This window comes from Dermacentor andersoni, chromosome 3, assembly GCF_023375885.2.
Source record: "Dermacentor andersoni chromosome 3, qqDerAnde1_hic_scaffold, whole genome shotgun sequence".
Lineage (NCBI taxonomy): Eukaryota > Metazoa > Arthropoda > Arachnida > Ixodida > Ixodidae > Dermacentor > Dermacentor andersoni.
The window spans coordinates 225,568,535-225,583,640 of record NC_092816.1 but is presented as its reverse complement, the minus strand read 5'-3'; the positions used below and the strand labels follow the sequence as shown (position 1 = coordinate 225,583,640).

Sequence of the window (15,106 nt, the reverse complement as noted above, 5' to 3'; positions counted from 1 at the left end):
ATGAAGAGTGGTTGGAGAGGCCTTCACTATGCAGACGATATAAAGCGTGCATATGATCAATAATTGCCGCATGATATTGTCACGTGGTCGTGACGCCAAAGAACACAGCAGCAATACCGTGTTCTTTGAAACCTAAAGCACAATGAGAGCGGCGATCACAGTCGGCGATCGTCGAAAATCTGGTCAGCGGGTCAAGCGCGTCGGCTTTTATAGATCAGTCGTCGAATGTTCCAGATTAACCGATGGGACACGCGTGTCTTCCACAAAGTTCTACACTATTCGCGTCGCGCATACATTCAATGAGATTGCAGAAGTTGCGGTGAAAGACAGTGGACGGAACCATCGGTAACATTCCAGAAACTTCTTTTACATGCAGGCGCGTCCTGCGCTGCGCGATAACATTTGTTAGGCGGCCAAACGTGGTCGGCCGATAAAGACAAGTACCCGTGTCCTTACCCCGCTTTTAAAAAGCAACGACCCGATGCTGCAAACAAACGAAAGTAATAAAAAAGAAGCACTCGTAGCAAAGAAAACAACAAAATAAGGAAGTTCGTCAGCGTCCATAAAATGGTTTAAGGCGCACTGCGTGGACCACGTCGGATCGTGTGCGGCGCCGCTGTGAATGCGAAATACCGTCTGGCACGACCTCATAGTCCAGTGCGCCAATACGTCAGATGGCCTTGTAGGGTCCGAAATAGCGTCACAGTAGTTTCTCACTGAGTCCTCATGGGTGTATCGGGGTCCATACCCAAACACAGTCACCGGGCTGGTACTCGACGAAGCGTCGTCGGAGGCTGTAGTGTCGGTTGTCGGTCCTCTGCTGGTTCTTGATCCGCAGGCGGGCGAGCTGTCGGGCTTCTTCGGCGCGCTGGAGATAGGTAGCGACGTCAAGGTTCTCCTCGTCAGTGACATGCGTCAGCATGGCGTCGAGCGTCGTCGTCGGGTTCCTGCCGTAGGCCAGTTTGAACGGCGTGATCTGTGTTGTTCCTTGCACCGCCGTTTTGTAAGCGAATGTTACGTACGGCAGGACGGCATCCCAGGTCTTGTGTTCGACGTCGGCGTACATTGCTAGCATGTCGGCAAGCGTCTTATTCAGCCGCTCCGTAAGACCATTCGTCTGCGGGTGGTAGGCCGTTGTCCTCATGTGCCTTGTCTGACTGTATTGCAGAATGGCTTGGGTGAGCTCCGCTGTAAAGGCCGTTCCTCTGTCGGTGATGAGGACTTCTGGGGCGCCGTGTCGCGGCAGGATGCTTTCGACAAAGAATTTCGCCACTTCGACTGCGCTACCTTTCGGCAGTGCTTTAGTTTCAGCGAAGCAGGTGAGGCAGTCCGTCGCCACGACGATCCACTTATTTCCGGTTGTTGACGTCGGAAAGAGTCCTAGCAAGTCCATCCCCATCTGCTGGAATGGTCGGCAAGGAGGCTCGATTGGCTGTAGTAATCCGGCTGACCTTTTCGGCGGTGTCTTGCGTCGCTAACAGTCTCGGCATGTTCTGACATAACGGGCGACGTCGGCGGTCAGGCACGGCCAATAATACTTTTCTTGTATCCTCGATAGTGTCCGCGAAAATCCGAGGTGTCCAGCGGTCGGATCGTCATGTAGGGCGTGCAATACTTCTGGATGAACTCCTGACGGGACAACAAGAAGGTAGTTGGCGCTGAGTGGTAAGAAGTTCTTCTTCACGAGTAGATGGTTTTGAAGCGTGAAGGAAGATAATCCGCGCTTAAATGCCCTGGGGACAACGTCGGTGTGCCCTTCCAAATATTCGACGAGGCCTTTTAGCTCCGGGTCTGCCCGTTGCTGTTCAGCGAAGTCTTCCGCGATTATCATTCCAAGGAAGGCGTCGTCATTCTCGTCGTCTTGCGGCGGTGGGTCAATGGGGGCGCGTGATAGGCAATCGGCATTGGAGTGTTTTCATCCGGACTTGTAGGTTACAGTGATGTCGTATTCTTGTAGTCTGAGGCTCCACCGCGCCCGTCGTCCTGAACGATCCTTTATATTCGCTAGCCAACACAACGCGTGATGGTCACTGACGGCTTTAAATGGCCTGCCAGAAAGATAAGGGCGAAATTTAGATGTAGCCCAAACGATGGCGAGGCATTCCTTTTCGGTCGTAGAATAGTTGCCTTCCGCTTTTGACAGCGACCGGCTAGCGTAAGCTATCACCTGTTCGACTCCGTTTCTCCTCTGGACTAGAACTGCACCGAGGCCTAGGCTACTGGCGTCAGTATGAATTTCTGTATCGGCGTACTCGTCGAAGTGCGCAAGTATCGGGGCAACTGCATGCGTCGTTTGAGTTCTTCAAATGCGTCGGCCTGCGGCGTTTCCCACTTGAACTCAACATAACATTTAGTTAGACGTGTCAACGGCTCGGCGATGCGTGAAAAGTCCTTGACAAAGCGCCTGTATTAGGCACACATGCCAAGGAATCTACGCACTGCCTTCTTGTTGATGGGTTGCGGGAACTGTGCGATGGCAGCTGTCTTGCGGGTCTGGACGGACACCAGATTTGCTGATTACGTGGCCTAGGAAATGAAGCTCATCGTAAGCGAAGCGGCATTTTTCCGGCTTCTGAGTAAGCCCTGACGACTTGATGGCCTCTAGTACTGTCTCAAGCCGCTGAAATTTCCGGCGAAGACGACGACGTCATCCAAGTAAACGAGAGAGGTCTGCCACTTCAATCCTGCTAAAACCGTGTCCATCACGCGCTGGAACGTTGAAGGCGCTGAGCACAGTCCGAATGGCATAACCTTGAACACGTAGAGGCCGTCTGGGGTGATGAAGGCCGTCTTTTCGCGATCTCTTTCGTCGACTTCTATTTGCCAATAGCCAGACTTGAGGTCCATCGACGAGAAGTATTTAGCGTTGCAGAGCCGATCCAATGCATCGTCTATTCGTGGGAGGGGGTATACACCCTTCTTTGTGATCTTGTTCACACGAAGATAATCGACGCAGAAACGTAGGGTTCCGTCCTTTTTCTTCACCAAGACTACAGGAGAGGCCCACGGGCTTTTGGACGGCTGGATGATGTCGTCACGCAGCATTTCGTCGACTTGGTGCCTTATAGCCTCACGTTCTCCCGTAGAAACTTGATAAGGGCTCTGGCGGAGTGGTCGAGCACACTGTTCGGTTATTATGCGATGCTTTGCGGCTGGCGTTTGTCGAATCCGTGATGACGTCGAAAAGCACTCTTTGTAGCGTCGAAGTAAGCTTCTCAGCTGTTGTTGCTTAATCATGGGGAGACTTGAATTTATGTCCAAGTCTGGTTCGGGAACTACGGTCGTCGGGGTACATGCGGCAGAATCCGAGAGGACAAACGCATTGCTGGTTTCCAGAATTTCCTCAATGTATGCGATCGTCATGCCCTTGTTGATGTGCTTGAACTCCTGGCTGAAGTTTGTCAGCAACACTTTTGTGTTTGCTCCGTGCAGTCAAGCGATTCCTCTAGCGACGCAAATTTCACGGTCGAGCAGTAGACGTTGGTCGCCTTCGATGACGCCTTCTACGGCAGCGGGTATTTCGGTGCCGACCGAAATAACAATGCTCGAGCGAGGCGGGATGCTCACTTGATCTGCGAGAACACTCAAGGCGTGGTGACTACAAGAGCTCTCTGGCGGTATCGCTTGCTCTTCCGACAGCGTTATCGATTTTGACTTCAAGTCTAGATTGCGCCGTGTTGGTTCAGGAAGTCCATGCCGAGAATGACGTCTCGTGAACACTGTTAGAGGATAAGGAAGGTGGCAGGGTAAGTCCGGTCATGAACGGTTATTCTTGCCGTGCAGATTCCAGTCGGCGTAATGAGGTGTCCTCCAGCGATTCGAATTTGAGGGCTTTCCCATGCAGTTTTAACTTTTTTCAACTGGGCGGCGATGTGTCCACTCATTACGGAGTAATCGGCCCCTGTGTCCACTAAGGCGGTAACTGCGTGACTGTCGAGAAGCACGTCGAGGTCGGTGGTTTTTTGTCTGGCGTCGCAGTTAGGTCTTGGCGTCGGATCACGGCTGCGTCGTGTTGAACTGAAGCTGGAACGTCGCGTCGTCAGGTCATCTTTCGTCGTCGAATTCTTTGCTTCCAGACTTCGTCGGGACGGCGGCGTGTCGTTATGTCGTCGAGGTAGTTTCTTCGGCGTCTTTGTCGGCGGCGGAGGATGTTCGTCAGTTCGACGAACAGCAACCGCACCTCCATCGGTTGCTGCTTTTAGTTTTCCGGATATGGGCTCACTGACCGGCCCCGGGCTGGGCCAGTGTATGGTCGGCGCTGCGGCGACAGGTAGCGGCCTGGTGATGGCGAACGCGACGGTCGTCGAGAGCTCCACTGAGTAGCGGCGAGGTAGTCGGCGATATCGCGAGGGCGTTCACCTTGCTGCGGGTGCGGAGCGTTGACGGCGAAACCTCGCAGTCCCATCTCCCGGTATGGGCATCGTCGGTAGACGTGACCCGCTTCTCCGCAGTGGTAGCAGAGCGGGCGGTGCTCAGGAGCGCGCCAAACGTCTGTCTTCCTCGGGTAGCTGCGCTGGGGGACGAGTGCTGGCGGCGGCTGTGGTTGCCGACGGAATTGCGGCGTTAAGGGGCCCTGGCGCGGTCTTGGAGGGGGACCTTGACGGCGGGCGACGGCGGAGTAAGTCATCGCTTGTGGCTGAGGCTGCGGCGATTCAGGGATTACTCCGAGTTGTTGTTGGAGCTGCTCACGTATGGCGTCGGCAATCGAAGCCACTTGAGGCTGTGATCATGGGAACAGCTTTTGTAGCTCCTCGCGCAGGACCGCCCGGATAGTCTCGCGTAGGTTGTCGGTTGCCAGTGACTGAACTCCGGCGTAGTTTGTCGAGTTCGTGCGGCGGTCGAATTGCCGGTTTCGCATCTCGAGTGTCTTCTCGATGCTGGTGGCCTCGCGAACAAACTCGTCGACCGTCTTCTGTGGTCTTCATACCATCCCGGCAAAAAGTTATTCCTTCACACCACGCATGAGTAGGCGGACTTTCTTCTCTTCAGACATTTCCGGGTCGGCGTGGTGGAAGAGACGGCTCATTTCCTCCGTGAAGATCGTGGTTGTCTCATTAGGTAGCTGCACACGGGTTTCTAGTAGCGCTTGGGCTCGTTCTCTCAGTACAACGCTTGCGAACGTCTGCAGGAAGCCACTTCGGACCAGCTCCCAGGTCGTTAAGGTGGCTTCTCGGTTCTGGAACCACGTCCTGGCCGCGTCTTTCAATGCGAAGAAGGCATGTCGCAGTTTTTCGATGCTGTTCCAGTTAAATGTAGCGACTCTCTCATAGGTCTCAAGCCAGCTTTCCGGGTCCTCGAACGTTGAACCGCGGAGCGTCGGAGGCTCCCTGGGCTGCTGCAGCACGACGGGGTACACTGGGGTTGCCATTGGGGTGGACTTGGTGGCGATTTTCCTGGTCGTCTCAGGCAAAAGTCCGTGCTCCGGGAGCAGTCCTTGCAGCCTGCGGCTACCTCGCTGGTTCTTGGCGACGTTGGTGTTGTCTTCAGCGTGCGGGCTTTGATCACGGCTTTGTGGGGGCGTCTGGTAAATGAAAGTAAAGCACCTCCACCAGATGTCACGTGGTCGTGACGTCAAAGAACACAGTAGCTATACTCTGAAAGGCAAAACTAGCTTTTATTGGGCGAACCTGCGCGCACAAGACAGGCTACACTTAAAGCACAACGAGAGTGGCGAACACAGTCGGCGATCGTCGAAAATCTGATCCGCGGTGTGATAGGAGTTTGGACTATTTGAATGTCGCGGCCGAATGCGCGTGACTGCTGTGCGGCGGCGACGGACGAATAGGAAGAGAAGAGCCGGTGTCTGGTAGGAAACGGCAGCCATGCGATCTGCCTGAGCTGCCTGGGCTGGCCTTCCGAACGAGCCGAGCAGTCATCTACCCAAGGCCGGTGTTCATGGGTGTGCTGGCAGAACAGGCCGGGCTGTCCTTGGGCTTCAACCGGCCTGCTCCACTGCTGGGCGGCGAGCATCCGACGCCGCATGTTCCGGTGCAGCTAAGCCTTCCGAACGGTCTACCCTGTGGCGGGCAGACGTCCCGACCCAGCTGTCGCGCGAGTGGCTCGTCGTGTGCCGGGAATCCACCCCGGCCTCCAGCCCCTGCGCCACTCGCTGCTCCAGACTCATCTTTGCGCCTCTTCGTGCCGTGAGTGTGTGATACCGACGCGCTATCGGACGCCTTCCTATATTGACGCTTAGCTTGACCATACCTAAGCGACAGACACTCATGAAGGGAGCTGTGTGTGTGTTATCGTGTACGTTATCCTACTCCCGTCCCCGTGTTATTAAAGCTTCTCTGTGTTCATCGTGCCATCCCTGTGTGTTTGAGGCCTGGGCCCACATCTTCCTATCACAAATTTTGGCGAGCCTGCCAGGATTTTAAAACGCATAGGAGGAGCGATGGAGATCGAGAGGTTGTATGTCATAGGGAAGGAGTTAGGAATGACAGGAGCGGAGTTAAAGCGTTGGATTGACACAGAAATCGTGAGGGAACGCGACCAGCGCGCCCAACATCGGGAAGACGCGAAAGCGCAGGCAGAACAAGAGCGTCTACGATCAGAAGCGGAAGAACGAGTGCTAAAGCTCAAGACGGAGCTCCAGGAAAAGACTGCTGGCGCACAAAGCGCACAGAGTGACAGCACTACGGAACAGTCGGTTACCAGGGCGGCTCCTGAGCTATTCAGTCCTCATAAGTTGATCCCACCGTTTAACGAAGCCCGGGATGATTTAGACGCCTACTTGCAACGTTTTGAGCGAGTGGCAACAAGTCAGGTATGGCCCCGCACAAAATGGGCACTCTCCCTCAGCCTCTGCCTGACAGGAGAAGCATTGACGGTCATAGGATGGCTTGATTCTAATGCAGCCCTAGACTACGACCTGCTGAAGGCTACTCTCCTTCAGCGCTTTCGGTGCACTGCTGAGGGATACTGAGAAAAGTTTCGAAACGCAAGGCCCGAAGACAATGAGACTGGCCTACAATATGCAGGTAGAATATCGGGTTACTTTGACCACTGGCTTGAAATGTCCCATATTGAGAGGACCTTCGACTCCCTCAGGGACACCATGATTGCTTAACAGTTTTTGAGAAGATGTTCTGCGTCGCTGCGAGTGTTCCTGAAAGAAAGGAACTGCAAGACCCTCACTATGTTGTCAAAGAATGCCGATTGTTTTATAGAGGCACAAAACCTGACCAATCTAGGTAGAGAAAAGTTATCCAAGGAGGGCGTGTTAGACTCTGCTCGCAAGACTGAACCTCCAACAGCGATGCCGCGTGCAACTAATCAGTGCTTCCTTCGTGATAAAGCAGGACATCGAGCTTCGGAGTGCTGGTCCCGGACTAAAAAGAACTCTACAGGTCGCGGATGGTCCAGCAGAAAGGGACAAGGAGGTGAAGCCTCAAGAAGGGAAAATCAAGGACAAGCTTCGTGTATTCTGGCTCCGTCGCAAGCCGAAAAGCCGACAGAAGAGGGTGGCGGATACGTAGTGCTTCAAGGTGGCGAAACGATCCCAATAGTCAACATGACGTTAATGCGACAAGGCCCCAGATGTGACAGTGGAAATCTGCCTGTGGGAAGAGGTTTTCTCGAATCACAACCGGTGTCTGTCTTACGAGACACTGGCTGCAATACCGTGGTCGTGCGACTCTCTTTGATACCTGAGGACAAAATGACGAACAAAAAGTCCAGTGTTCTTGCTGGACCGCACAATCCACTACTTACCGGAAGCGATAGTGTACTTAGACAGTCCATTCTTTACCGGCGTCGCGCGAGTTAAATGTATGCGAGACCTCCTGTATGATGTGGTATTGGGAAACATTGAAGGTGCCCGTGCACCTGATGACCCGACCAATTCATGGTCTCCACAGAAACACAACAGCGACAAGACGAGCTACCCTGCCAACAGGATGTCATCCACCGCTCAAGCAGAGCTACCAGACGTAGAGGGCCAAACGTTGTCCACAGCTAAAAACACAGCCGCATCCTCAAGACACGAAGATGATTACGAATTTGGTACGGAGTTCGTTGCTGTGACAAAGGCAACGAAGATACGGTCCCTGCCTACACTGCCTGTCCCGCAACTCGCAGTCACTGGAATAGAGCAAGGCAAATTAAAAGCTTTACAGAGGGACGATGGGTCTCTGAGGAGATGCTTCGAAAAAGTCGGCAAGATGATGATCGCGGATGGCCGCGCAAGCGAATATTACTTAAAGGATGACATTTTATACAGGAAGCACACAGTGTCAGGTGGGAAAATACTAGATCAGCTAGTGGTGCCAAAAGATCTCAGGGGGATGATGATGAAGTTGGCTCATGAAGGGATCGTCGCCGGTCACCAGGGTGTGACGAGAACGGTGGATCGAATTGTTGCTGAACTTTACTGGCCAGGGGTCCAGTCGGAGAAGAAACGGTTTGTTAAATCGTGCGACGTCTGCCAACGAACGGTGCCGAGCCATTTAGTCGGACGCGCTCCGCTGGGTACGATGCCTGTAATTGACACTCCCTTTGCTCGCGTAGGCATCGATATTATTGGTCCTTTATCCCCAAGTTCAGATAAAGGCAACCGTTACATCCTCACTGTGGTTGACTTCGCCACCACATACCCTGACGCTGTCGCCCTGCCATCTACCGAGTCGAGAACTGTTGCGGAAGGACTCGTCGAAATGTTTTCCCGAGTGGGCTTACCGCGGGAGATTGTCAGCGACCGCGGATCCTATTTCATGTCAGCTGTGATGAAGGAGTTCAGTCGTCTCCTGTCAATTAAGCAATTGCCTACCACGCCGTCCCACCCCGTGGCAAATGGATTCGTGGAACGAGTTAACGGCACGCTAAAGCGCGCGCTTGGACGGATGTGCCAAGAGCGACCTATATGTTGGGACCGCTACCTCGGCCCGCTACTCTTCGCGTACCGAGAAGTGCCACAGAGCAGCATCGGTTACTCGCCATTTGAACTGTTGTATGGGCGCTATGTCCGTGGTCCGATGGCTGTGCTAAAGGAATTGTGGACAAATCCCCGTTTGGATAACGACACGAAATCTTCTTACGAATACATCATGGAACTGCGTCAACGGCTAGAGCGTACGTGCGCCATCGCCATGCAAGAGCTCACGAAAGCGAAACAGCAGCAGAAAACGTATTATGACAGGAAAGCCAAGATGCGAGAGCTCAATCCTGGAGACAAAGTACTTGTTCTACTGCCTGGTGAAAGGAATAAGTTGATACTAATGTGGAAGGGACCTTTCAACGTTGTAGAAAGGAAAAGTCTGTTGGACTATGTTGTGGATCTTGGGAGCAGAACAACGTTATTTCATATAAATATGTTGAAAAAATATGGAGAGCGACCCAACAGCGAGTTGCTTCAGGTAACAGCGTCAACGGTGGGTACAGATGACGCAGCAGGGCTAGAGCTTGAAGAGACAACGCCGCCTTACCCGTCACTTATCCGAACGCAGACATCAAAAGACGTCGTCATTTCGAACCAACTGACTATGGACCAGCGACTCCAAGTTGAAGCTGTCCTTACAACCTACGACGATATATTCTCCGATCTACCTGGAAAGACTGATGTCCTGCAATGTCATTTGGAATTTACTACCACTGCGCCGATACAGGTCCGGCAGTACCCCATGCCATTTGCTGTCAGAAATGCTGTGGAAAAAGAAGTCCAGGACATGCTGAAGTTATGTATAATAGAAAAATCAGTCAGCATATCAGGCACCCATTGTGGTGGTCAAAACGAAAGACGGCACAGTGCGCCTCTGCATAGACTTTCGAAAACTTAATCAAATTCTAGTACCCGACTGTGAGCCCATTCTTAGAGCAGAGATGATGTTTGCCAGGCTCACTGGAAGTCATTATTTTTCTAAATTTGACTTCACAAAAGGGTACTGGCAAGTACCCATGGCCCCTGAGTCCAAAGAAGCCACTGCATTTTCATGCGACTCTGGACTATACCAATTTAAGTACATGCCTTTTGGCATTAAGACAGGACCTGCTGTCTTCAACCGATTGATGAGGGAGGTTGTCGGAGACATACCTCGCGTCTACTATTACTTCAACGACGTTCTTGTGGCAACAAAAACATGGGAAGAGCATTTAAAGACATTAAATTGCTTGTTTCACAGAGTGCGCACAGCCAAACTAACCATAAAACCCAACAAAAGTGAAATCGGCTCCCCAACAACATGCTTCTTAGGCCATGTGGTAGGGCAAGGCGTTTTACAGCCCTTGAAGGACACCGCCAACAAGATCAACACTGCCAAACGACCTGGAACGAAGAAGGAGCTCAGGGCCTTCTTAGGACTAACGGGATATTACCGGGACTTTGTTCCGAACTACGCTGAGCTTGCCCATCCACTCACCGACCTTACGAAGAAGGGCTCTCCGAACCGGCTCAATTGGCAGACACCACACGAAGAGGCATTTATGCGATTAAAGGAGCTCTTGTCACAGAAGCCTATACTAAAGGCTCCAGACTTGAGCAGACACATTGTGCTACGCACGGACGCCTCTTCGAGAAGTCTCGGAGCAGTTCTTTTGCAAGAACACGACGGGCGTTTGCATCCCGTGTCCTACGCTAGCCGGAAGCTTTTGCCGCGTGAAGCTGCTTACTCCACAATTGAGAGGGAGTGCCTCGCCATAGTGTGGGCTGTACAGAAATTTCATGTGTACCTTTACGGTAAACCGTTTATCCTGCAGTCCAACCACCAACCACTGCGATACCTAAATTCGGCGAAGCACGTCAACAGTCGCGTGCTACGTTGGAGTTTACTCCTTATGGATTATGAATTTCATGTGGAGTATATTCGTGGATGTGATAACGTTGGTGCAGACTATCTAAGTAGAATAGCTACGGACCCGGACTAATGTGCCATGAGAGTAGTAGCGTGAAATGTTTGACTCGTGATACTCTGTAGTGCTACCCTCCTCGACTTCTTGAACTTGGGGGGAAATGTGATAGGAGTTTGGACTATTTGAATGACGCGGCCGAATGCGCGTGACTGCTGTGCGGCGGCGACGGACGAAGAGGAAGAGAAGAGCCGGTGTCTGGGCGGAAACGGCAGCCATGCGATCTGCCTGAGCTGCCTGGGCTGGCCTTCCGAACGAGCCGAGCAGTCATCTACCCATGGCCGGTGTTCATGGGTGTGCTGGCTGAACAGGCCGGGCTGTCCTTGGGCTTCAACCGGCCTGCTCCACTGCTGGGCGAGCATCCAACGCCGGCATGTTCCGGTGCAGCTAAGCCTTCCGAACGGTCTACCCTGTGGCGGGCAGACGTCCCGACCCAGCTGTCGCGCGAGTGGCTCGTCGTGTGCCGGGCATCCGCCCCGGCCTCCAGCCCCTGCGCCACTCGCTGCTCCAGACTCATCTTTGCGCCTCTTCGTGCCGTGAGTGTGTGATACCGACGCGCTATCGGACGCCTTCCTATATTGACGCTTAGCTTGACCATACCTAAGCGACAGACACTCATGAGGGAACTGTGTGTGTGTTATCGTGTACATTATCCTAGTCCCGTCCCCGTGTTATTAAAGCTTCTCTGTGTTCATTGTGCCATCCCTGTGTATTTGAGGCCTGGGCCCACATCTTCCTACCACAAGCGGGTCAAGCGCGTCGGATTTTATAGATCAGTCGTCGAATGTTCCAGATTAACCATGGGACCCGCGTGTCTTCCACAAAGTTCTGCACTATTCGCGTCGCGCATACATGCAATCAGATTACACAAGTTGCGGTGAAAGACAGTGGACTGACCCATCGATAACATTCCAGAAACTTCTTTTACATGCAGGCGCGTCCTGCGCTGCGCGATAACATTTGTGAGGCGGCCAAACGTGGTCGCCCGATAAAGACAAGTACACGTGTCAATATTAAGAGAGTTTATCTGGTGGGTGAGTGGTGTGGCAGCCAATAAATCATTCCCGGTTGTTGAAATGGAAGGTTTGGAAAATTCAAATACTGAAGAGGAAGCCATACACCCTGGAAATCTATGTAACACGAAACGTTTTGCAGGCTTTCAAGTCGAGTTTGCAGTTCTAAAAACTCTCATTAGTCGACACAAGGAGTCCGTGTAAGAATAGCAACTCTGTGTGTGTGTGCGCAAAGCAAACGTGCGTGACACAAATACAAGACTTGGCGCTTTTTGGCCACCTTTGCGCTACTAAACACTGTACAGCATTATCATCATCATCACAAAGGCAAGAGTATGGCATGATGACAAAAAGATTGGCCGGATAATGACAGTGGCGCGATGGTATGACCACATCAGCTGACTTCAACGACTTGAAAAAAATTAGACCCTCATGATGACGACAGCGGTGTAATAAAGAGGACAGCCAGTGGTGGCGCTCTGCGAGCTGAGGTGACGCAGGCAAACTGGAAGGGTCTGTAAAACACAGCCTCATGGCAAGCTCATCCACGACAATGCGCGATGTGAGGTATACCAGAAATTACAGGGTTGTGATAAATAAGGTTCAAGCTAAAAATAGGAAGAGATGAGTAGGATACAATAGAATTTGTCTATACTGAGGTGTTTGAGCAGTCTTATTTTTTTGGGCTTCTTTAACGCTGGTGCAGATGTTTTTGTTAGAGGTGTCTGACTGATTTCAATGTTTTCTGTCATATTTAGTTACTTTTTATTTGCCAACTATTCAGCAATAAGTGGGACCACCTAAAGCTGCCAAGCGGTCCACTAAAATCATGCCACGAAAAAAAAAGAGAAAGAGAAAATACTTCTGGAGTGGCAAGCACAACTGATAAAAGACTCACTCGAAGTATTCCTGTGCCGGGCTCGTGGCGAATCCGGTGGCGTTCGCGCGTTCGGCCAGCGTACGGCAAGTCGCCGTATTCCAGGGGTTGTCGCAGCGTGTCCAGGGCAGCTCGGAAGCAAGTGACGCCACAAGGTAGTAGAGTGCCCATGCAATCACCGTGTTGTAGTACATGGCCATGTACAAGTCAAGGATGCAGATGGCGTACCCAATGCCTGCAGAGGGTGCAAGAACCGCGTTGAAAATGGCGTTACGACAGTGCGCGTGCCAAAGATGTTTAGTGAACCTCTTTTCATCAACAATTCGTGAAAAGCAGGGTTTGATCGTCGCCTGGTATTGCCAAGCAGGAGACCCTGCTGCCCTTTCCGACACGTGAGTTGTCAGGCCACTAGTGGAAGAAATTTGCATGTAGTGGCAAGATTTCAGAACGGCCTTCCATTGGACCTCCGTAGCCATGTCTCGTTAGTCAACATCGATGCAGTGTTCGTTACCAATGGAGAGAAACACAGTGAATTTTTTAACATTGCTTAAAAAATCCACGTCGCAGCGAAGTGAATTCTGAAGAATAGACTGGTGGGCTAGTCGCCACTACATGGCCTGAGGTAAAGCGCGAAAGAGCGCGTAGGACAACAGAAGATGACGAAGACACATCGCTAACAACAAATGAGTCTTTATTGCAGACCGTTAATTGTACCATTGTACAAATGGACGAAAAAGCCAAAGTCGCAACATGGATTACTTTTCGGCATAATCATCCCCCAAGGCCGCTACCGCCATAGGAACAGGATTTCTTTTTTTGACGAATAAACAGATGAGCAGCTTAAAGAATTATTGCTTCTAATCACTTCCAGTTTTTTCTCCATAAAATCTTTAGTAACTTGATCCGTGTTTCTGGATATCGCTTTTGATCTGTGAGACAGGGAATTACAACCATAGCGCAAGCAGTGTGCGGCTGTGCCAACATTATTATGGTATCTTCAAGGCGGTAACTGGTGACACGCGTGTGGTAGAAGCGAAATGCGATACTAAAACGCTGCTGCCACGCACGGAAGTGAGGTCACAGTTATGATGACGTTGTTTAAACAAGTATGGCGTGTTCCAGTTTATAGTGTTGTGCACGCTGCTGGAGCTCCTTCAGCTGTTCAGCCTAGCTAAAACACAATTTTACGGTTTCTTACTGTGTTGTGTGATAGAATGTTGTTCTAGTTAGTTGCGCTGGAAGAACCGGATGGTGTTCGAGATTGCGATCTCGAGCCACAATTGGGCGCAACGCTGGAGCTGCTCGTTTCCTTATGCCTTGGAGCGCGTTTATGGTTGGTAGTGTGATCTTGTGCAGCTCCTGTTACGTTTTTTAGTGCTGTCGCTCTTGTTTGTTGAATTTACTGATGTGAATGGGGCATATGTGGGCTCTTAGTTTGGCAGAACTTTTTGCTCTTATAGTAAAAACGTTTAAACTCGTTCCAAGTGCTTGTTGCCGCAGTTGCCGCTTAGTGCTGTGCATCGATCGCGAAAAAAAAATTGTTTCGTCCTTCGTAGGATTGCTGTTGCAGATATTGCCTGAGTAAGTGAGCTGTTGCAATTTTTATATGGCACTCGATGTCGCATTTACCTCTACTGTTTCTTGTCTTTCATGTTCATACTGTTCCCTTGTTTATCTCGGATTTTGGCGGCTAGCGAATCGCGACTTGCTTGAGCACCTGCTCGCCACATTTCAAAAGGAACATGTTGAGCAACCCCAATGTAATCTATGAAGACAAATATTGCAGAACGTGGCCCAGTCCCTCATAATTCTACTCTGGCTCAATTTTGTTGTAAAGCTTGGCTAGACCAAGAAATTTTCTTACATTTCTTCCAGCTAGTTTGCTAAGCTGCTATTTAGTATTGCTTCTTTTGATGGCGCTATGCGAGGTACCAGGTTTGCGCAAATGTTCCTCGCAACTTGTTTACAAACACGATGTAGGTTCATTGCAGGAACCTGCATTAGGTTATAGACGTGAGATGCACGCTAATATGACCGGTGTGGGTTTGCAGGTCCATGCATGCCACTCTCAAGCAAATGCCAAGTTTCCATTGTATGCATTTTCCTTGACTTCACAGGGCTTGTTTGGTTAATCCGTTCATCTGTGCAATAGAATGCTCATAGGTCTTGAGCCTTAGCCTGATCCTCTTGTCCAGCAAAAAAAGAATCTTTTAGGCATTGCGTTAGGGAATATATCTGAGTGACAATGTGACAATTTTTGCCTCTGTAACCTTTCTTTTCTCCCATCTTAGCAGTGAAGGCCTTGTTCGAACAGAGTGCCGTGCAGTGACAGAAATTCTCATCACAATAAGAAAATCTCTGAAGGAGATTTTTG

At 51.2% G+C, this 15,106-nt stretch overlaps 1 protein-coding gene across 1 annotated transcript in view; it reads right to left on the bottom strand.

The window, feature by feature from the left end:
- Window positions 1-15,106, bottom strand: part of SerT (Serotonin transporter) — an 860,179-nt gene that overhangs the window by 707,692 nt on the left and 137,381 nt on the right. Inside the window, exon 3 of the mRNA XM_050183099.3 lies at window positions 12,754-12,967. Within this exon, the coding sequence (XP_050039056.2) occupies window positions 12,754-12,967 (214 nt within the window). The remainder of the gene's footprint in view (window positions 1-12,753; window positions 12,968-15,106) is intronic.